The sequence below is a fragment of the Canis lupus genome, chromosome 12, assembly GCF_003254725.2.
Source record: "Canis lupus dingo isolate Sandy chromosome 12, ASM325472v2, whole genome shotgun sequence".
Lineage (NCBI taxonomy): Eukaryota > Metazoa > Chordata > Mammalia > Carnivora > Canidae > Canis > Canis lupus.
In genome coordinates this window covers 65,675,511-65,700,131 of record NC_064254.1, presented here as the reverse complement: position 1 = coordinate 65,700,131, position 24,621 = coordinate 65,675,511, and the positions used below count along the sequence as shown (strand labels likewise).

Below are 24,621 nucleotides of genomic sequence, written 5' to 3'. Positions count from 1 at the left end.
CCCAGGGTCCTGGGATCAAGTCCCACACTAGGTTCCCCACCGGGAGCCTGCTTCTCTCTCTGCCTATGTCTCTGCCTCTCTTTGGTGTGTCTCTCATGAATAAATAAATAAAATCTTTAAGAAAAAAAAAGTTAGGGTGATCTACACATCTATTATTGGTTGGTGTTGAGTTACTGCATATATCCTTAGCTAATATTTTCAATGAAAACTGCTACAGAGATGATGGCAGGAAGAAGAAATCCTTCCCATCAATTCTACAAATATGCTTGTAAACTAAATCCATTTCTTATTTAAATAATAATTAATAAAAAATAATAATAATAATAATTAATAATTACCAGCCCTTCACTTTAGATATCCTACAGCATTTTAAAGGGTGCTATCCCCTGTAAGAGTGATAATGGGATGCCAAGAAATTACAGGCTCCACAGGGTCTTGGTCTTAAGAACCATGAGAGAGAAACTTCACAAAATGTTACATAAAGTCTTGATTATAAAAATACTACCATCCATATACTTACATATTTATTTTCAGTGAAGTCTAACACCCATGAAGTAGTTTTTCACACCAGAGCTTCCTTTTATAATGGAAGTTACTGGATCACTATCTTGACTGAAGTGTTCAATGAGAGAACAGAACCTCTGTATTTCTGGGAATCTTTTGGGCAAGACAACAACCCAACACCAGCCAGGCAAAAATCAGTGGCAGAGACTCCAACCCTCCTGTTAACTTTTAGAACCATCTATTTCATTATCAAGTGTGTGAGTGGCTGAGGCTTAGCTAACAACAGCTTTCACTTGGACTCTAAATAACAGTTGTCTTTGTACTCTGAGGTCCTTACTACCAGATGGAGTATTAGTGTGAATGAATGGATTCTCTAACAAATTTCTTTAGAGTTCATTTAAGTTCATTGTGGTTTTTTTGCACTGCTCTCTATAAAAACTGTATGGATGAGTCAGTGGAGTCCTTAGCATCTCTCTCCATGATTTCCCTTTTATGATAATATCACACTTATTTCCTGCAATGTCAACGACAAAATTAGATAGTCCTTGCTGTTAAAGATCTCTTAATCGATCCCTTAATGTTGAAAATATTTCCTCTTTTTGGTATCACTAATTATTATAGCTGAAGGTAACTAATAGTACATTCTGGTAAAGCAGAAAATCATTCTTGTGCAGTTATGTCCCAGATTAGGAATTTACATGCTCATTTTGGTACTAGACAAAATATGTCCTCTTGTTGAAATGATCTTAGGCTCAAAACTATTTTCTACAAACTACCATAAAATATGTGATTTACCTACAACTGAAATCCCTAGCAGATGAACTCTCACACCATGGCCCAGGAGTCAAGGGCACAGGCCTACTGCGGCCATGAACTGAAGAAGGTGAAGCTGAGCCCAGCATAAGCATCCTCTAATGGGGCCACAGGGTCAGCAGTGCCTGCCACAGTCATTTAATCTGACATTAATAAACTCATGCCAGCCTTCATAATGTAACTATTTGTATAGTATATCTTTTGCAACCACTTACTTTCAATCTAACTTTACATTTAAATTGTATCTTCTGAAATGTTTAATCCATTCTGATAGTCTCTGTTTTAATTGGAATGTTTAGTTCATTGATACACAATATTTAGGTCTATATTATTAGTTTTCTTTTTGTCACCCCCGTTTTTTCTTCTATTCATTTCTTCCTGACATTTTTGGATTCTTTAAATACATTTTTAAATTCCTTTTTCATTTGTCTCTTGGCCTTTATATTACTTTTGTTGTTGTTTCATGGGTTATAATATACATCCTTAACTTTTCATGTCTACTTAGAATCAATATTTTATCACTTCACAAAAAATGTAGAAAAATTACATCAATATAAGTCCATCTAAACTCCCCACTTTATGTGATAGGTATCATATGCATCATATCTATATATAATTATAAACCCTAGAAGACAATATTATAATTTTACAAAGACACAATTATTTCAATTTTTAAAAAATTAAGAAGGAAAACTAGTTATTTATTTACCCCAATATTTACCATTTCTGATGTTCTTCATTTCTTCTAGAGGATCCAAGTGTCCATCTGTTATCATTTATTTTCTACCTAAAGAACTTCTTTTAAAATATCTTATAGTTCAAGCCCAATGGTGATGAATTCTTTCAGTTTTTTTTTGTCAGAATGTCTTTATTTTGTCTTTATTCTTTTTAATTGAGCTATAGTTGATTGATGTTATATTAGTTTCAAGTGTGCAATATAGTGATTTGACAACTCTCTATATGTATTATATATACACATATGCACACAGTAAATCTTCTTTATCCATACCTCTATCGATATGCACACTTAGGTTGCTTCCATATCTTGGCTATTGTAAATAATGCTGCAATGAATATAAGGGTGCATTTATCTTCTCAAGTTAGTATTTTTGTTTTTTTTGAGTAAATTCCCAGGAATGAAATTACTGGATCATATGTCATTTTTTATTTTTGAGAATCCTCCATACTGTTTTCCACAGTGGCTGTACCAATTTTCATTCCCACCAACCATGTACAAGGGTGCACATCCCTTGCCAATGTTTGCTATTTCTTGTCTTCTTGATACTTGCCATTCTCACAAGCATTTAGATGACATCTCATTGTGGTTTTGATTTACATTTCCCTGATGACTAGTGATGCTGACCACGCTTTCATGTGTCTGTTGGCCATCTGTATGACTTCCTCGGAAAAATGTCTATCAGGTCCTCTGCTCATTTTTTTAATTGGATGATTGGAGGTTTTTTGGTATTGTTTTTGAGGTTCTCTATGTTCTTTATAGATTTTGGATATTAACCCCTTATTGTATACATCATTTGCAAGTATCTTTTCCTATTCAGCAGACTTTCTCATTTGGTGACGGTTTCCTTTACTATGCAGAAACTTTTTTATTTTGGTGAGGTCCCAATATTTTGTCTTTATTCTTGAAGGAAGTTTCATATCTAGGTTGATAGGTTTTTTTTCCCCCAGTGTAAAGATGTAATTCCACAGTCGCTGGCCTCCATAGTTCCTAATGGAAGTCACCCAAAGCTAATCATTGGTCCCCTGTATTTAATATGCTATTTTTCTCTAAATGCCTTCTAGATTTTCTTTTTAGCTTAGGTTTTTAGCAGTTTGACTACAACATGCCAACCAGTGCTTTCTTGGTACTTACTTTGTTTGAACTTCACTGAGCTTCTTGAACCCATAAATTTATGTCTTCCTCAGATTAGGAAATTTTCAGTCATTATTTCTTCAAAAGTTTTTCTGCTTTATTCTGTCTTCTTGTCTTCTGGGATTCCAATTAGAAATATGTTAGAAAGCTTGTAATAGTTCTACAAATTCTTAAGACTTTCTTTTCTTCTATTACTTACTCTTCAAGTCTTCATACTGAATAATTTCAAGCTCTCTGGCTCCTTGCTTAGTTATCTCATTATCTATTAAGCTCGTCAAGTGAATTTTTACTTAAGATACTGTCCTTTTTAATTCTAAAATTTAAACCTGTTACTTTTTTATAATTTCTGTTTCTCTGAGGTTTCCTATCTCTTCATTCACTATGAACATATTTTCTTTACCTCATTTCTCTAACAATTATTGTTTTAATTGTTGCTTTAAACTCTAATGCCAATATCTAGGTCATATCAGGGTTGATCTCTGTTGATTGTTTTTCTTTCTCTTGAGGACGGATCATATTTTCCTCATTCTTCACTTTAAGATTGTATCCTGGACCTTGTGGATTCTGTTTCATTTTCTAAAGAGTGTCAATATTTTTGTTTTAGCAAGAAATTACCTTGGATGACTCAAGCTACAGACAGAAATCTCAGTTCAGTACCCTACCTTTATTTTAATATTTTATTTATTTATTTATTTATTTATTTATTTATTTATTTATTTGACAGGGAGAGCAAATACAAGCAAGGGGAGTGGCAGGCAAAGGGACAGGGAGAAGCAGTCTCTAGGAAGCCTGATACAGGGCTCAATCCCAGGACCCTGAGATCATGACCTTAGCCAATGACAGACACTTAACCAACTAAGCCACCCAAGTGCCCCTACCCTACTTTAGTTAGGAAGTTTGTGATTTACCCTGCAAATGTATGGTTCAGAGGTCAGTCAGAGGTTTGGGCAAGATTTATGCATAGAACTTGAGGCTACATCCATAGAGTTCACTTTGGGGTTCACTTCCCATTTTCCTGCAGTAATTCTTGCCCCAAACTCCACCATCTGGTCCTTCAGGCCAGAAAGATTGTGGATTTTCTATCAGAATTTCAATTACTCAATGTACCACTGACTTGACCTGCCCTAAAGGTGATAGCCATTTTTAAAAAAATGGACAGTCTCTCCAGTTTCGGACTTTATTCCAAGTTTTATCTTCCCTCTAGAATCTGCCTGATATTTTTTACTCTCTAAGACCTTCAGATAGTTTATATACTTTTTTTTTTTTTTTTACAAATTTATTATTGCCTGCAAAGAAGGCCATTTGGCTAGGAGCTTACTTAGCCATATCAGAAGTTTTAGTTTTTAATAGAGAAATGTAATCCACTTGTATTTCCTGTCAACATGCCTGATCTTGTTTTATGTTCTTTACCCACACTTTTTGCTGTTTCTTCTGCTTTCTAGTTTTTGTTCTAAAATTTTTTTTCTTTTATCTTTGTTCTAGTTATTTGAAAAGTAGAAGGTATATCTTAAATTCTAAAATATTTGACTGTGTATTCCCCTAGTTATAAGTACAACAAATGATGATACAATCACTCAGGATCTGCAAATACTTTCTCCAAAGGGAATAAAATTTACAAATATCTAAGCAAGCAGTAACTACAAATATTCATTTACTTTCCACTCATTGGTATCATCAATTTTCTTATTTCAACCATTTCGTTTTAGTAAACTCACATTAAGACCTCTTTCCTCCAGGACACTTATTTACTTTTTTTTTCATCATTTTTATTATCTTTATTCTATTTCTACATAAGTTATTTTCCTACATCACTGATTTCATTTTCTGTAATTTCAATTCTATATTATAGTGCATCTAATGCTTTTATTAATTTAATTAACTTAATCCTTTTCATTTCACTTAGCTTTCTTTTATTTCAGCTGATTTCTTAATAAAAAAGGTTTCAACTCAATCTGTCTTTTCTCTGTGTAGGTCTTTTATATCACACAGTCTATGTTTTCTTGATGTTTAAAGAACATTAAAACAGAAATTTTCTAATAATTCTCTCTCTTTTCTACTTATTGTTCCCATATTATGGTATTTTCTTTTTATATAACCTTGAAAAAGAAATGGTATGACTAATCTCCTAAAATGAAGATACATGGTTTCTCCTTGGTTTCCCTCCCTAACCTCCTAGTTGTTCTTACAATGTCTCTGCCTCTACTGTGGTGTAATGTTAAAGAGTGACAATTGGCATCCTTTGTTCATACTTGCAGTAGAAATACCAGTGTATCCACTAAGCATGATTCTGATTTTTGAACTGATATACACATATTTGATATATTAAGAAACTACCCATCTGTTTCTGTTTTAGGGAGTGATTCTATTAAGAAAGATGTAGAATTTTGCCAAATGCTTGTAGCTTTTATAGTGAACACAACTGGATTTTTTTTCTCCCTAGAAACATTAATATGACAAATTACATTTGTTGTACGTGTGTACATAACTCTTAGCCAAGTTTCTAGTAATATCTAGCTTTTTATTTAATGTGGATATGTTGTTTGAGGAAGGATCACATAGTGTTGTTGCCTGATAATCTAAGTAACACAGGATTATTCTTGGGCATTCTAATGCTGCCTGCAGCATTTTCATTGTAATAAACAGTAAATTTAAAATTAGAAAGACCAGAATGCGTCAATAGGGTTATTACCACTCTGTTTTACTGTCAAAGAGGCACATTGAAATGAATTTACATATTTTATTTCCCCATAAAAATGTATTCTTTTTTAATTAAGTTCTTAAATTTATTAATTTCACATTTCAATTAATTTTTTTAAGATTTATTTATTTATTCATGAGAGACACAGAGAGAGAGGCAGACACACAGGCAGAGGGAGAAGCAGGCTCCCCACGGGAGACTGACATGGGACTGGGATCACACCTTGAGCAGAAGGCAGGCATCCAATCACTGAAGCACACAGGCATCTCTATTTCAATTAATTTAATCCATGTGTCTATTATCAATTTATTGCTAGGGTCTACATGCTCTTAAATACCTTTTATTCTCTAATAAAACTTCATGTATTTAACAAAATTTTATTTCAGAACCTAAAAACTGAGTAGCATATATATAAAATTTTAATTGTGAATTTTGTTTTTTGGCTTTTCTAATGACCCAACAGCATCATCATTGAAAAGTAAAACTATGTCTATTTGTATATGAGCCATATAAAGTATTTCCCTAGATGACAAATAAATCATCTAATTGAGGTTTTACAAAGATAAGAAATTAAATACAAACTATATCTAGATCTAGTTTACCTGAAAATTTGCTAGCAATTTCCTATTTCTATGGATCTGACCCAAAATCCTGTTTCACTTTCAAAAGCCTTAACCAGATTATCCTAGAAAATATAAAATAGTTACATTACAAATTTTGCACTACAACTGCTGTTTAAAATATACTAAACCTATTTTGAGCTTGCAAGAAACTAGGAAAATCCCTACAGACCAGCAGCAAGCAAACAGGAGGTTAAAAGCTAAAGTAGTAATCATTAGCTGATACTGGTTTAGGTTATTTTTTTTAAGATTTATTTATTTTATTTATTCATGATAGACATAGGGGGGGGGGGGCAGAGACACAGGCAGAGGGAGAAGCAGGCTCCATGCCAGGAGCCCGATGTGGGACTCGATCCCGGGACTCCAGGATCATGCCCTGGGCCAAAGGCAGGCGCCAAACCGCTGAGCCACCCAGGGATCCCGAACATGGTTTGGGGTTTTAAGAACTACATGGGGTACAGAGGGTAAGGCCTTGGACCCAAGCAAGATAGGAATTCAAATTTAGGATGAGAAAAAAGTAACATACAGGAAGTTACTCATTGGTACCTTATTCCCTTCACCTCCCCGCCCCCCTCAAGTGTTGCTTCCATTTCTTCTCTTCTACGGGACTTTTCTCTCTTGGGTTCCTAACCTCTGGTGTTGTCTTCATTTGGCTATCAATTTTTTTCCCATTAAAATTATTAGTTACTTATTAAATGTTTCTTATCATTTTCTAGTAAAATTAATAATTTGTCTATTAATTGACAAATCATAAGCTGTTAATGGATTATGGTATGATAGTAGATTCCATCAACAATAATCCCCATTCTTATCCAGTTGATGCTTTACAACTAGAAATGGAGGGAATGAAATGAATGAAGTGGAAAAAAACTAAACAGAGAGACTAAAAAAATTAACGAAGGGAGAAAACATTTTTCTCACTGAGTGCTATCTTCCACCTTTAATTTCCAGATTATACTGTCTGTATTCCGTGACAGGCATTACCACTCAGTTGTACAAGCCTAAAATCTTAAAACAATTTGTACATTTCCCTTTCACTTTTCTTCAATATTCACACTATGACCAGGAGCTATTCATTTTACTTCTTGAATATCTTTCAGATCTATCCTCTCCATCCATAGATAATAACCTATATATCAGAATTTTTCGACTTCAGAACTACAGACATTTCTGGCTGGATAATTCCTTGTTGTGGGGGGTAGACCTACAGATTATAGGACGTTCTGGTAGACTTCTTGGCTTCTACAGAACTATGACAGTCCAGTAGCAGTACCCTCTCCATCCTGCCTAGTTGTTACAACCAAAAATGCCTCAAACATTGCCAAATAGCCCCCTGGGTAACAATTTTACTGCCTTATACCAACCTAACACCATTTCTTACCCAGTATACTGCAAGAGTCTCCTAATATGTCTTCACTGAATCCACCATATTACTAGATCCCATTTCATAACCCATTCTCCACACCACATCCATTGATATTTCTCCTCTGACCTTGTCAGTCCCAACTTGAAGCACTTCAGTAACTTCCCATTTCTCTTAGAATAAAATCCAAAGTCCTAACTATTGCTTTATAAGCTCTAGCTGTCACTTCTCCAGATTCATGTTGTACTTCACTGCATCCTACTTCCCCTCCTTCATGGCACTCCAGCCACACTGGCTACCTTTCAATCCCTCCAAGGGGTCATTCTCTCTCCAGCACTTGGGAGAGAACCCTCAACAAGAAGATTCTTCCCCCACCTCTTGTAACACTCTGAGAATTAGTAGATGTTATTTTAAAACAGTAACAACATATGTAGGGTCTCTACATTAAAAGCAGTGACCTAAAGAAAATGTTAAATGTATTTTGATGGTTGGAAAGACACCCGCTTTATCTAGGACAGGATGGACAAAAATCCCTGATGACCAACAAGGAGAGATGATAGAGGACAATGTGTTAAGAGTCACAAAACCTAGGTTCTAATCTCTGTTCTGCCATTGAATATCCATGTGATTTGTTCTTAATTTTACTTAACTTTTCTGGTGTGCAGTTCTATCAGTTTGAATACATGTAACCACAATCAGGATACAAAACAAGCTTCATGATCCCAAAAAATTCTTTCATGTTGCCCCTTTGCAGTGAAATACCTTTCCACTGTAATCTCTAGCAACCACTGACTTTTGTCCTAAACTTTTATCTTTTGCTGGTATAATAGATAAAAGCCATCTTCTTTATATTAAAATAATAAGCCATTTATGATCACGTCTGCCATGGCCAAAAAAAGACAAATGTATAACAGTATCCTCTCTATGGTTCATATATTTTTAAAGATTTTATTTATTTATTCATGAGAGATGCAGAGAGAGGCAGAGATATAGGCAGAGGGAGAAGCAGGCCCCTCGAGGGGAGTCTGATGTGGGACTTGATCCCTGGACCTGGGATTATACCCTGAGCCAAAAGCAGATGCTCAATCACTGAGCCACCTAGGCATCTGTCTATGGTTTATATTTAAAGAAAGGATTCAAGTTTGTGGCTAATGCCCAACTTTTGCAATTCTACATCTTGAATTTTCAGTCTTCTCTGGAAAAGTGGTACTCCACCTCAAATTTCTATGTGCCACCTTGGTGAGCCTGTAACTCACTCCTACAAAGCTATTAGCTCCAGGGACACCTGAGTGGTTCAGTGGTTGAGAGTCTGCCTTCAGCTCAGGGCGTGATCCCAGGGTCCTGGGATGGAGTCCCCCATCAGGCTCCCTGCAGGGAGCCTGCCCCTCTCTCTCTCTCTCTCTCTCTCTCTCTCTCTGTCTCTCATGAATAAATAAATAAAGTCTTAAAAAAAAAAAACACAAAGCTATTAGCTCCAGAATGTTCATTAACCTTTCCTTGTAACTATCCTTCCTCAGTTTACCAGAACCAACAGCAATTTTTTTTCAGTAGTCATTATGGGGGAGGGGGGATGTTCCAAGCTTGTTCTAGCACTTTGCTATTTATGAGCACACCTTGTCACTAAATGTCTAAAGATAATACTGATGATGGGGCGCCTGGATGGCTCAGTTAAGCATCTGCCTTAGGCTCAGGTCATGATCCCAGAGTCCTGAGATCAAGCCCCTCCCACTGAGCAAGGAGCCTGCTTCTCCCTCTCCTCCTCACTCCTGCTCTCTGTCACTCTCTCTGTCTCTCAAATAAATAAAATCTTAAAAAAAAAAAAAAAAGAATACTGATGACACTGTTAACTCAACAGTCAGCTGAAGCAGAGTCTTGATAAATGATATAATATGAAAGAACTCACTGCCTTGTCTCATTGGGTTGCCACCCTGGTAAGTCACAAGAATGCTATCTATAACATTATATAAATTTTAATAAGTGCATCTGACAGAACCATTCATAACTGTCTTATACTATAACAGATTAGATGTAACTGCACTTGTTTGAATAACTGGATTCAAAATATTAAGTAATTGCAGTGCCTGGATGGCTCAGTCTGTTAAACATCAGATTCTTGGTTTTAGCTGAGGTCATGGTCTCAGGGTCATGGGATGGAGCTCCAAGTCGGGTTCCATGCTCAGCAGGGAGTCTCCTTAAGTTCTCTCCCTCTGTCCCCTCCTCCACTTGCACTCTTTCTAAAATAAATAATTTTTTAAAAAAGTATTAAGTAATTGATGTCTCCCTAAAATAAGAATTCCTGTGGTATACTATTAGACAGGGGTCTAAACTTGGTCCTATCCTATTTACACATTTTAATTAATGAGTGACTGAAAATATAAAGGCATGATTGCCATTTTATAAATGTCATAGTTAGTAGGGATAGCTAAAAATAACTTGTTAGAATGATACTTCAAAAAGATACAAATGTAAATCAAATATAATCAAACATAAATCATAAAATAGAACCATGTAGATAGACTAATAAGTTGAAATGTAATAGGAAGAAAAAAGAAATCAACTACACAAAAATAGAATGAGACAGAGCTAGTTTGACAGTGGCTCACAAAGTAAGATCTAGGTGATAACAGACTGCAAATTCAATGTAACTTATCCAGTGACATGGCTTATTAAAAAAAAAAACAACTCATACTATTACATTGCTCTTTTCAGGTTCATTATTAATAAACTCCAAGTCACTAATGCCAATAGTCAATTCCCAACCTCATCTTCACCTCTTAGCAGCATTTAACAAGGGTGACCATGCATTCCTTTCTACACTTTCTTTTTCCTCTCTTGGCACTCTCTTGGTTCTCCTCTTCCTTCACAGGATGCTCTTACCAACTTCCTTTAGTACCAATGACTCCCAAATTTTTATCTCCAGTCCAAACCTTTCCACTGAAATCCAAACTCTTATATGCATCCGCCTCATCATTAGAGAAACCCCTCCTTCCACCTTCTTACCCAAATCAGCTTCTATAGTCTTCCCCATCTCAGGAAATAGTAACTTCATCCTACTAATTGCTCAAGCCAAAACTTCTTGATCCTTATCTCTTTTTTTTTTTTAATATCCTATATTCACTCCATTAGTAAGTCCTTTTTGGCTTTGCTTACAAAATATATCCAGAATCTGACTCCTCTCACTACCTTCACTGCCCCATCATTTCCCCTCAGGTTTGCAGCAATGCTCTTATAAATGGTCTCCTTACTTCCAACCTTGAAATCTCAACCCTATGATCTATTCTCAGTATTGCAACCATAGAGAGTTTTTAAAAACATGCATTCGTTCAATATTCATTCTAAGACTACTGAGGATCCATCCACGTTCTAGGCACTGTTTGGGGTGCTTAGAATTTATCTGTGAACAGAAGACATAAAAGACGCTACCCTCACGAATATTTTACACCCTAGAAGAGGAGAGAGAAAAAAACCATATAGGAAATAAATAAATTATATAGTAAGTCCATACATGAAAGAAAGAAAGAAAGAAAGAAAGAAAGAAAGAAAGAAAGAAAGAAGAAAGAAAGAAAGAAAGAAAGAAAGAAAGAAAAGGAAAGGAAGAAAAGAAAGAAAAGAAAAAAAAAGAAAAGGAAAAGAAAAGAAAAGAAAAGAAAAGAAAAGAAAAAAGAAAGAAAAGAAAGAAGAAAAAAGAAAGAAAAGAAAAGAAAAGAAAAGAAAAGAAAAGAAAAGAAAAGAAAAGAGAAAAGAAAAGAAGCAGTGCCAGGAAAAAAAAGGGGGGGTGTTGCAGATTCAAAAAGAAAGGTGGGCAGCCTGGGTGGCTCACTGGTTTAGCGCCGACTTCAGCCCAGGGCGTGATCCTGGAGACCCGGGATCGAGTCCCACATCAGGCTCCCTGCATGGAGCCTGCTTCTCCCTCTGCCTGTCTCTGCCTCTCTCTCTCTCTCTCTCTCTCTCTCTCTCTGTCTCTCATGAATAAATAAATAAAATCTTTAAAAAAAAAAAAAAAGGTAAGTCTAGGCTTCATTAGCAAAATAACTTTTGAGTAAAGACCTCAAAAAGGTAAGGACTTAGCCATGCAGAGAACTGCTGGAAGACCATTCCAGAGTAGAAAGATATTAACATTAAGAATGTATAAAACATTAGTTTTGGTTCCTTCAGCCTTCAGTTGACCACATTACAGGCTGAGAGATGTAACATTTTAAACTTGTTTTTATCTAAATATTACTTGCATTTTAATTCTTAAGTAATAAGCCACCAGTGCTTCTTTAGAGATAAATTAAGGATTAGAAACTACATATGCAGGCAAGATTTAAGTCAAAGATTCAATTAGGAGTTTTTTGTCTTCATTTCACTGTTTCTTTTATGGCCTCTAAAAAGTAATTTAAAAGGCTTGTGTTTCTGAGAGAAAGAAACTAAAGAATTCCATAAAAATCCGCTTTTTGCTCCTTTTCCTGCTTCTGTTTTCGCTAGGACCTGCTCCCCGACTCCACTTTACACATGCCACAGAATGCAAATAGTGTATGTCCTCCTTCTAAGGGACACAAAGTTAATGATTTCTTCAGAATAAATAACATCTAAGGAAGGACCAGGTGACAATGACTAGATAAAGCTGTCATGTGCATATTCCAGACCACCAAAGCTAGACATCTCAACACCAGGACCCCCTAGCTCCAAAAAATAATACCTGGGCCTCATCTTCATTCTAACCGGTTCCTTGATGCCTGAAAGGACACATACACTACGCCATGGTCCTTAATAAAAAATCTCAGACCCTGAACAAAGACGAACTCATGCTCTTTTCCTTTCCAACTTTTTCAGTCACTCTGTCTGTATCTGCTCTCTCTATATCTTCAGTAAACTCTGCTCTCACTTCCTGTTGACTTATATTTAATTTCCATCCTGAACAAAGCTAAGGACCCTCTTGGCTGGTCCTACAGGACCCCTTTTGGGTCCTCCCTCAGACCTGGCCTGCCAGCATCATTTTTTGATATGAACATATGATATATCAAATACTTAGAGAAAAACAGCAAGTTCATCAAACACAGGAGATCACATGGATTTACCTTAAGAATATAAACATTTTTCAAATACAAATATCAACTGACTTTTAGATTGTCTGTTATAAAATTAATCATATGCAAAGTTATCATATTTATTAACACAATAAGATGAGTATAAAAACTATAGATTTTTCAAAGCTTGTTAGTTTCCACCTAATTGGATGAGACTAACACAATGTTTGTTTTTACCTTCCGGTGGCCTGTTGGATGTTGCCACAACGACGACCCCATTTTTGAACAGATTTTCAAAAAGCTGTTTCAGAATCATGGCATCAGCAATGTCAGTGACCTATGGACAACAACACATTTGTTTTATTTTAATTTCACTTCTGCTCTAACAAATTTGCTAATGGCTTATCTCTCTCTCTCTGTTTTTTTTTTTTTTTTAAGGATGGAAGTGAATTCCAAGAGAAAAATTCTAATTATCATCATGAAGAAAAGAGTAGATAATTAAAATCATGAAAGACTGTATGGTAGTCTTTTAAACTTGACTCTTTTTTGCAAGCCTATCATTTCTACACAAATTATCAAATGGTTCGATGTTAACTTCTTTTATAAACTACAGGTGGAAAGCACAGATAATTGTCCTAAACATTTAGGAAGTCTAATTAATTAGAGCTAACATGACCAAATCCCTCCTCCTACTCCTATCACAGACCCCGCACACCAACCACACCCCCCAAAAAAAGAGAAGAGAAAAAAAAAAAAGAAGAAAAAAGAATAATAAACGAGCTGATTGATATTTCTAATACCTTTCTGGCAAAGGTCCCTGAAAAGGTGACTTTAAATGGTTATGGCACTTTAGAAATAAGGACAAATAGCCAGTGAGACATAATCAGCTGCTGTTGAAAATAGAATGATATGACATAGATACTATTGTGCAATTGTTGCACAAAACAATTCAACAGATGGCCCATCACAAAAATAAGCAATTTCATTGTTCTTTTTAAGTGCCTTCTATTACTGTCCATGAATAATCAAAAGGCACTGCAGTCACTTCCAGCACAGCCAGCCTCTGCTAACCTTCGCAAACACAAATATTCCTTCCATTAGGAAAAAAAAAAAGAAGAAAAGAAATATCTTACAAGAATGGTTCGTGCAGTTCTTTAAAATATTACTTCTGACAAAAGCAGAAATGCATAATATAGATAAAACCATTCCATCCAAGTTATAGAGATACATACAACTATCTTTTCTAAAATTTTTTAAAATCCACAATTAACAAGTAAGCTTAATAACTTCTTAAAAAGCTCTTTAAAAATCACAAAGAAATAGAGGAATTAAGGAGGGAGGGAGTTGAATTCAAAAACAAATGTATAGTGAAGGTAGATATTAATCACTGTACCTTCCCTTATAAATATGATAATATGGGTTTTAGATACTTATGTAAAAACATTTTGATCTTTAATAGTATTTTAGAAAATTTAATAAAATTTGTTTTATATTCACAAAATATATCACACAATAAATATCACATTGTTATTTTTCAACTATGTTAGAGCTTAAAAACCGGAGGAATTCTTTCAAATTAGATCAAAATACTGAAAGTTACCAACTAAGTGGTTGTAACACAACAAACCACCACCCAACCTATACAGGTCTACATCTCTTTTCTCTTTTCAGCTGATGTTTTATGCCAAAGTTTTATTATTTCTTTCCCACCTGAACAAAAAAACAAAACAAAACCAGGAAATAGGGACGTGCAGATCTTTCTTTTACTGTCTCAGGCTATAACTTTAAAACATTAACTAGAAAACTACTGAAGATTCCTTAAATTAAAAAGACTTCGGGAACTTATGAAGTGGTGATTAAAATGAAAAGGAAAGTCGGACTATTTAATTATTTAGGAAAGTGATATTATTTAATTTGGAGCTTAGGATCACTGTCCAATTTTGCTTCCGCAAAAATACTCACAGAGAAGGCCCTTTTCAAATGCTTAAACACCAGTGGCATTTCTGATGAGAGAACAAACAAGCTTGCAAATTTTAGAAGCAAGTGCACTTTTAAATTGGGTTCCCAATACACTGACTTTCAAAGAGAATGATTGCAATTAAAAGTTGCCCAATTTTGGAAAATAAAAATAGCCATTGACTATCTCACTAATGTTTTTGAAAAAAAATTAAAAATAGCTTTTGCGTCCTATGGTTTAGAGACATGAAGAAATCTTCAGCTTATATAACACAGTGCAAAGTTTAAACTGGGAGTTGAAGAAAAGCAAAAAATAAAGACTTGTGGTTGGGTCATAAATTGTTGTTTTTGTATTACAAAATGCTTTTGCTCTATCAGAGTAAATTAACTTGGAGAAGCTATGGCTAATTAATAAAGCAGGAGTCACTTGGGGTAGCCGGGTGCCAATGTGTACTCTTTTGATCTTGTCCCTGCACTTGTTCAGCTTTGCTGGGGAACAGTAATTTTACAGTATAAGTGAACAGAAGACAATTGGCCACACATTCTTGGAGAGTGGGCTTTTTCAGCATCCAGCATTTCATTACCACCAGGAACAAAAGAGAAGGCTACAGATTACCAATAAGGGTAGTCTGCTAATATAGAGAGGGGAGACATTTCATTAGCATTAAAGAGAAAAGATTTTTTATGACCTAGAGTTGCTTTCCATTATGACTCACTTAAGTAAAAAAGAAAAAAAAAAATCTAATGGTTAATTTACATATGTAAGTGCTCGAGTCTCAGTCACACACTGATTGGTACAGTGCCATGTAATGAGTGACAAACATAAGCATGCATTATCAGTAATTAGTATTAGCACAAAAATAAGCACCTATTTTTTATTAGCAGTTTTTAATAGCTTTCCTGTTTTACAAAAACGGTCAAAACTATTTTTTAAATGATATTGATAGCTTATGGAGGAGAATTTTGCATGATATTTTGCTCATCAGAATTTTTTTTTTAGACCATATTAGTAAAACATCTATCCAGTGTCCCTAAAAGCGACAGGAAGAAATAACATTTTTTTAAAAAAATCAGTTTCCTTTAGTATTATTCTTCAGAATCATAGATGATTCAACAAAAAACATAAATATTCAAAGTCAACATAATGAAACCCTAAAGAAAACTTTGAGGAAAAGCTACTCTTTTATTTCAGCATAAAACAATCTACCAAGACAAATTTCTCAAACAAAATTACAGTATGTTTGACACAACAGGCAAAACTGAAATGCCATACTTAGGAAAGATGACCAAGCTAACAAGGAATACATTCTGCAAATGTATTCTGAATGCTACCAAAACATAATTTTAAAATTCCCCAAATTCAAGAGTACATATGTTCTTGTTTTTAAGCAGCAATAATTCTCATTCAGCTCCCTAGTAAGATAAATATTATATTAATTAACATCACCTAAAGGCCAATAATAACTAGTTAAAAATCAAGACTACTAATAGGATTCAATTTTAAAAGTGAGGTGGTGATTGCAGACATGATTGTTAAGAATAAAATGCCTAAAAAATTATTCTGTAGGGTATCAGCAATGTATTGCACCAGGATTAATAGGCTTAAGGATAATTTTTAGATTCTATCATTTAAAATATCTACTAAAAGCCTATTCAGCTCCAGAGCCACATGACACAAGACATCATATACCAAAGAGAATATATAGCATAGCTGTTACTACTAGTGAATTAGAGCACCAATGATCAATTCAAACTAAGTTACTAGCTGTGTAACCCTGCACAAGTTACTTAACTTCTCTGACCCTTATTTCTTCAATACAATGAAAGTAGTAATAATTATCTATCTTGAAAAATTGTTATGATCCTTATAGTAAATTCTTATAGTAAAATAAGAAAGTAGTTAGCTATGATTATTATCTGTGTATGGTATATATATGCTAGTTTAATTGTATATTATTTATATGTAGCTGAATAGAATTTTAGCTGTAGATGGAATGGTACATAGCATATAGTACAGTAGTTAAGAACATAGGCACACAGTACTCAATAAACAGTAACTAATGTTATTACCGAATATACATAATAGATGGAATGTAAGCATTCCAATAAATGGCATTATCTAAAACAGATAGTACATAAAAGATGGATTTGGGGACACCTGGGTGGCTCAGTGGTTGAGCATCTGCCTTCGGCTCAGGGCACGATCCCGGGTTTTCGGGATTGAGTCCCATATCGGGCTCCATGCAGGGAGCTTGCTTCTCCCTCTGCCTATGTCTCTACTTTCTCTCTGTGCCTTTCATGAATAAATAAATAAAATCTTTAAAAATAAATAAATAAAATAAAAGATGGATTTTACTAGCTAGTAAACATAGTAAACAAACAGTATTACTTAAGGAATACACATTCAAACAATGACATACCATTTTTCATCTATTAAGTTAAACAAAAAATGTTAATTCAGAATGTTGGCAAAAAAAATGGTGGGTTGTTAATTAAGGGAAATGGGTCTTAGTTGGGAGACTGCCTCAGTATATATCGTTTGGTATTAAGTTCTATCCATTCATTCTTTCACTCACTATTATTCATTCGCTCATCCTCAAACACTGTTCTAGACATTTGAGATACATCAGTGAGCAAAATAAAGATTCCTGCCTTCAAGTTTACATTCTTATGGAGGAATATATATAATAAACAGTAAATATAATAAATTATATATATGCAGAGGGTGATGTTGTTTTAATGGTTTTTAAAAGGACAGTAAGGGATATTGATTAATGACAAATCACAATTTTATAAGAATAGGCCTTGTTAAGGCAATAACTGAGCAGAGATCTGAAGACGTGAGAGACTCTTTGGGGTCTCTGGGGGAGACTGTCCCAGGCAGAAAGTTCAGTGGGAAGGCTCTGCTTGTTTGTTCTAAGTTGTGTGGATGTTGGGAATCAGAGTGCTGCTGCAGCAATATTTTGGGGGTATTCTTTTACCCGCCCCCCCAAATTTTAGAAAAAAGGGGCAAACAGAGATTTGGACTAGAAATAATCCAGTTTTGGTGTGCTGGAAGAGCTTTTCTAAGACCAGTAGAAGACAGTTCAGATATTGAAACTAGGAGATGCAGGTTATGCTTAGTGATCACCTCTGCCCTTAGGGGACATATTCTTGCCCTTATACTCCTGCTGTCTCTGGTTCTTCTCAATGGTGGGTATAATGTTGATAATTGGCCTTTTCTCACATGCAGTGTAAATTCCAGGCTTCAAGTTGAGAATTGTAGAGGATATAAAAGAGCAAAACTACTAACATTTTTCATCCTAGGACATGCAGGGCAACTTTGTTCAAAAGCAGAGGGCTCTCATGTTGTCAACTCTAGCATAATAGAATACTACATTCTAGTAGCACTTGCGATCATATAAAAGTAATCAAGTTGATATTCAGTCTTGTTTTATCATCTCTGCATTTGTGTTCTTCAGAGCCCTGGTGGGAAAGAAGCATTTGGTATAACACCCACTATAAGCTATGGTTCCCTAATCCAGGAAGAAAATAGGGTTGGAAATTATTTGCAGTAAGTAAGGCTGAAAGATAGGAGATAAGATCAGAGAGGAAGCAGAAAGGCTTGAGTAAAAGGAATGACACTATCTTATTGTATTTCCACCCCTCTAACTCCATCACCCCCAGCGCGCGCTTGCACACACACACACACACACACACACACACAGAGTTTAAGCCTTTTTTAAGTTGGGTTTTCTGTTACCTATAGTAGAAAGCAATCTACGAGATACAGCTCTTTGCTCTTTGGTCTTAAGTTCATCAGGTGATTCTCCTTCCATTGGAGGTCCTGGATTTTATATGAAGGAAGGTGACATCTCCTCACAGTACTATTTATGCTATCTTTTACAGGCTATAGGGAAATCCCTCCTGATATAGCAGATAGGAGCAAAACATGAACTAATCCATCCCCATCAAGACTGTTTGCAAGAAACAGGCACAGGAAATTCAGCTAAAGAAAAGGGGTTTACTTGAGACTCCAAGATGTGAACAGCACTGATAGAACCTGCGGGGAACTGGAGCTAAACACAGGCTTAGGAGCTGAGGTAGCTCTGGAGAGCTCAGCAGCTGTCCAGGGAGCAGCCTTGTAGTCCTCCCCCTAATGGGATTCAGTTATTTCCTCTGTCTCTTTGTTCCTGTTTCATTATTGTGCAGGAAGTGCCTTCAGTGCCTTTTAGCTCAAAGACACGAGACAGAGGATATGATTGGCTCAATCCCCAGGGCACATCACACAAGTGCAACGTTGTTGGCAAGCTTGTGGGCTTGCTACTCATAGATCAGATGTCCAGACATGGTCCATTTGACTGTGGGTCACATGAGGTCTTGCAGTATGGGATAAGGCTCTTTAAATAAGGCAACTGGGATGGATGAGTAAACAAATGAATGAACATCAAACCAACTCTGGCTGGACACAGTGGGTGATGACCGGTCCATCACAACCACTTTCTCTTTGTTAGCAAGCAACTTTCAAGTGAGGGTCCTGTCTCCCCCTTGATCTTCTTTATACTTAATACATAATTTGAAAAATCACTTTTATTGCCTGCCTTTATACTTAATACATAATTTGAAAAATCACTTTTATTGCAAGACTCACTCATGTGGAACATGAGCATCCTGAGAGTTGCTTTTGTTTCCTTCTTCTCAATCATGCATCAACATTCTGAAATCTGAACTCAATGGAGAATGCCCAATGCAACCAGAGATAGTTCTGTTAGGGTCTCACTATCAGGGCAACATTATGATTTTCATGGGTCCTAGGCACCTTCTACCTTCATGAGCCCCTTCCTCAATTAGAAAATGCATTTGAGGGATCCCTGGGTGGCGCAGCGGTCTAGCACCTGCCTTTGGCCCAGGGCGCGATCCTGGAGACCCGGGATCGAATCCCACATCGGGCTCCCGGTGCATGGAGCCTGCTTCTCCCTCTGCCTGCGTCTCTGCCTCTCTCTCTCTCTCTCTCTCTCTCTCTCTCTCTCCCCCTCTCTCTCTGTGTGACTATCATAAATAAATTTTAAAAATTAAAAAAAAAAAAAAAAAAAGAAAATGCATTTGAGGGACGCCTGGGTGGCTCAGTTGGTTAAGCATCTAACTTCAGTTCAAGTCATGATCCCAGGGTCCTGGGATTGAGCACCACATTGAGCTCTGCATTGAGCCCTGCTTTGAGCCGGGTGCTCAGCAGGGAGTCTGCTTCTCTCTCTCCATCTGCCCCTCCTCCGCCCCCACAGCTCATGTGCACACATGCTCTCTCTCTCTCAAATAGATAAAATATTTTTTAAAAATGCTTCTGAAAATGTTTATATATATAAATTGTATTTGATGACTGAGTTGGTATAAAATATATATAGATACAGGCTGAATTCATTATGGTATATTCGTTTTTTTTCTACAAATTTTAAAAGAAATTAAAATATTCTCATGGGGCCCTGAAAGTATCATGGACTCTAAGTACTATGCCTACTACACCTAATGGGTAATTTGGCCCTGCTTGCTATTAATCTTCTCAGGATCTCTTTGCATGAGCAAATTTTCATCACTTCCTAACCTTCTTAAATAGTCTTGCCAATGTCTTCATGTCACAGAAACAGACGGATCTCTTCTCTGACTGTTTTAAAATTTACATTCTTTAAGTTAAGGGTAATGATTTTTATATGATACCAAGGAAACTCTGATGCCTCATCTATGTGATGAATATGGTGGCTATTTTACAGAATTAAATGCATAGCTATTTTATAGATATAAAAACACTTTGTATACCATGGATCATTTTACAAAAGTTCGACTTTTGTAAAAAAAAAAAAAATCTAACTTCAATGCTTTAATAAAAAATTTAACTGTTAATTCAATTTTATTTAGTGATAATGTGATTAAGAGACTCATAATGAGAAAACAAGAGAGATGGTCTTCACTAATTTATCACTGACTTGTTGTTGACAGCATAACTGTTAACTCATTACTATTTTTAGAACTAAACAAGGCCCTTCTCTTTCTGCAACACATTGGTGCACTTAGAACACTTCTTCAGGGTAGAACATTTCTTCCCCATAAGCCTTTCTTCTGAAGACCTTTGCAGTTCTACAATACAAAAGGTGAATGTGAGGCTGTCTTAATATGACTGCAAGGAGAAAAAAAGATTCCTCCTCCCCAGATGGCTCAGTGTAACACCATTCCTGGTGAAAATTCTTCTTTCTTACCTATCAGAAATTGAGACCATTGTTAGATAAGTGTATCAAGTTGCTAAAGGCGACCTATCATGCCTCATTTGGGATAAATGCAACCTGGCCATCTTATCTTCCCATCAACCCAGGTTTTTAAACACAGAAGAACAAGAAATAACTCTCTACGAATTTAAATGCATAATTTCAGAGAATCTTAAAATTGTAAGAAACTTGATAATTCAACTAGGACAGTTCCCTCACTTCATCACAAATATGTTTGTGAGGCTTAAATAAGATGTGTGACTCACCCAGGGCCCACCTCGGAGTAGGCACAAAACAAATGCTAGCTTCCTACCCCTTGAAAGTTCTCTGGGCCTTTATTCTAAGCAATCAGACACAGGAGTTTATGCACTCAGCTCCAGAAATATTATTCAAAAGCTCTGGGTGTGAAGCCCTATTTTTAAGCTTATATTCAATACTTGTGAATTTTTCTATTTTCATTCCAATAATCAATTGCTCTCATAGTAAGCATTATAGAAAAATCGACTATCACATTTCAGAACTACTAAAGATAGTAAACAAGGAGGGAGTAATTCTTAACCTAGAATATCTATTATTATGATTATTATTATTATTATTAAGCAATGGGATACAGAAAAAGCATAAGACATGATATTTGCCTGCATGCCATATTTGTTCTCATAAGAAATAAAGATCTGGGATGCCTGGGTGGCTCAGCGGTTGAGCATCTGCCTTTGGTCCAGGGTGTGATCCCGGAGTTTCAGGATCAAGTCCCACATTGAGCTCCCTGCATGGAGCCTGCTTCTCCCTCTGCCTATGTCTCTGTCTCTCTCTCTCTCTCTGTGTGCCTTTCATGAATAAATAAATAAAATCTTTAAAATAAAAGAAATAAAGATCAGAAAATAACTTTTTACCACTTTAAATGTGCAGTTTCAGAGAATCCTAAAACTAGGAGAAACTTGGAAAATTCAACTAGGGCCAACTCCCTCCCTTCATCACAAATTGGAGGCTTAAAAGAGATGTGTGAATCACTTGTTTTTTATATAACATTTTTTTAAAAACCACAAACATCTTTAAAGACATTATTTTGTAATAATGATATTATCTCCATCATGGTATAGGCAAACTGTAACTCCATTGACTATGATATAGGGGTAGGCAAACTTTTCCTATAAAAGAATCAGTAGTAAATATTTTAGGCTTTGCAAGCCACATATGGTCTGTGTGGCATTTTCTTTATCTTTTTCAAAAGACTCTTTAAAAATATAAAAATCATTCTTTTCTCACTGGTAATACAAAAGCAGATGGGCCAGATTTGCCCTGTGTGGGCCATAGTTTGCTAAGCCCTGGACTAGACAGTAAAATAAAGTCATAAGAGGTAGCATGTCAAATCAATCTATAAAACAATGATAAAATCAGAAACAGAATTTAAATCTTCACATGTCATTCAGTATACCATTCTACATCTATGAAACATCTGTACCTTACCTGAAACTCATCGAAACATAAGAGACATGCTTCTTCACTGATTTCTTCAGCTATGGGAGCTATTGGATCATAGGATTTAGCCATGAATCCTGGCTTCCTTTTTGGTAAACTCTTTTTAAGGCGGTGAATTCCTTTAATGGATGCAATTAAACACAAATTGAATGCTGTATTAATAGTACATTTTAGACAACCATAACAAATCTTTTAAATCTGTAAGTGAAACCTTAGTGTGAACATAAAAAGTAAGTTTAAGTGCCACATAAAATCAAATGTGATTATTGAAAATTGGTTGCATTCTTTCTACCTCAAAATAAGTTGTTTGCATCTTAATACATTCCCATGGTTGTGAGGACATTTTGTAGTCATTCTATCCCCATCCTTCAATCACTTCAGAGATGACAAAGTGATAGCCTAGATGACCAGATGGTAACTAGAGGATCAACAGATCAATTTTACTGCTGAGGATTTTAGAGATGTAGGCAGAGCAGGTGATTCCATCCTATATCTAGCATATGAAATCAGGATGTTCCTTATCTCTAGGCAATCTCACTTCACTCGTTATATGTATGCTAAATGCTGAAAGTATTTGAAGGAAAATACAATGTTCCTGGCCTGGTTAGGTTACAGTATATTTGGTAGACAAGTAATATAAAAATGAAATAATCTAAGAACACTGATAAAGCAATAAGGCATACATACATGTACATGAATGCCTACATGCTAGGGTGACACACAGGAAAGGACCTAATCAAGAACAACTTCTTGAAATAAATGAGTTTTTAACATTTTTTTTTAATTTTAAGATTTTATTTATTTGACACAGAGAGAAAGAGAGAACGTGGGCAAGCATAGGCAGGGGGGTGGCAGAGGGAGAAAGAGAAGCAGGATACCCTGCTGACCATCCAGCCCAAGGCAGGGCTCTATCACAAGACTCAGGGTTCAGGACCTGAGCTGTGGGGAGATACTTAACCCCCTGAGCCACTCAGGCATCCCAACATTTCTTATTGATCCTTAGTAGAAAGACAAAATAGTCGACCTTCATATAGTAACTTCTCTTAATGGGAAGTACTGAATTTGTCTTTAGGATCAACTCTAAATACATCATGAAATGTATGAGTTGTTTCAGTATAGCACAAAACAAATGAAACCAAATAAAACCTTACTTTAAACAAATTCTAATTTTTTAAAAGATTCAAAGATTAAAAATTTTAAAAGATGAGAAAAACTGTTTTGTAGTGTTTACCCACTTAAAAATCCCTTCTTTTAGACCATTTAACTTACTTTCATGAACATCTAGCATGAAACCATGAAAATGAACCCGTTTCTTCCTCTTCATCTCCACATAATCATAAAACATGTCCATCACCATCGTTTTCCCTGTACCTTAAAAAAAAAAAAAAAAAACTATTAAAAAGTATGTACTGATTAAGGATTGTTCATTAGCTTTGGGATAATGAAACCACCCTCTTCTACTGGAAAACTTGAGACTATGTTACTTTTTTTTTTTTTTTAATTTATTTATGACAGTCACATAGAGAGAGAGAGAGAGAGAGAGAGGCAGAGACACAGGCAGAGGGAGAAGCAGGCTCCATGCACCGGGAGCCCGACGTGGGATTCGATCCCGGGTCTCCAGGATCGCGCCCTGGGCCAAAGGCAGGCGCCAAACCGCTGCGCCACCCAGGGATCCCACTATGTTACTTTTTTAGGAAGGAGTGTTTATTTTTTGTGTTAAACCAGCTAAAAATAAAATGTTAATATTGCTCTTCTCTATTAAAATCCTGTTATTAGGAAATATGACATTTAGTTAACATTATAGGAGCTATTTCCCCCAGAGAATTATGTAAATAAACTGACGAGATCTGCAGATTATTCATTCTTCAATTTGTCTTCCAAAAGACATCAGTATGAATAAAATAACTTAATCAATTAAGTAAATATTTATTGGGCCATAAGCAAGAGAAGTGGTCTTAGGTACTACAGGAAATTCAAAAAATGAAAAATAAAAAAAATAAAGATTAGTAACTAATATCAATGCTGAAAATAAATAATATAGATTAGAACTAGAGAATTGCCAATTTTAACACTTTTTTT

General features: G+C 35.6%; 1 protein-coding gene across 5 annotated transcripts in view; it reads right to left on the bottom strand.

Annotated features, from left to right (window-relative positions):
* The window catches only part of AFG1L (AFG1 like ATPase), a 203,945-nt gene that overhangs the window by 106,959 nt on the left and 72,365 nt on the right, over positions 1-24,621 (bottom strand). For all 5 annotated transcript variants that reach the window (XR_007401347.1, XR_007401345.1, XM_049092448.1 and 2 more), the window contains exons 4-6: positions 23,812-23,913; positions 22,531-22,661; positions 13,115-13,214 (exon numbers count right to left, since the gene is read on the bottom strand). Coding sequence is in view for 3 of the 5 variants with exons in the window: in XM_049092448.1 (XP_048948405.1) it covers positions 13,115-13,214; positions 22,531-22,661; positions 23,812-23,913 (333 nt within the window). In the remaining 2 variants the exon portion in view is untranslated. The remainder of the gene's footprint in view (positions 1-13,114; positions 13,215-22,530; positions 22,662-23,811; positions 23,914-24,621) is intronic.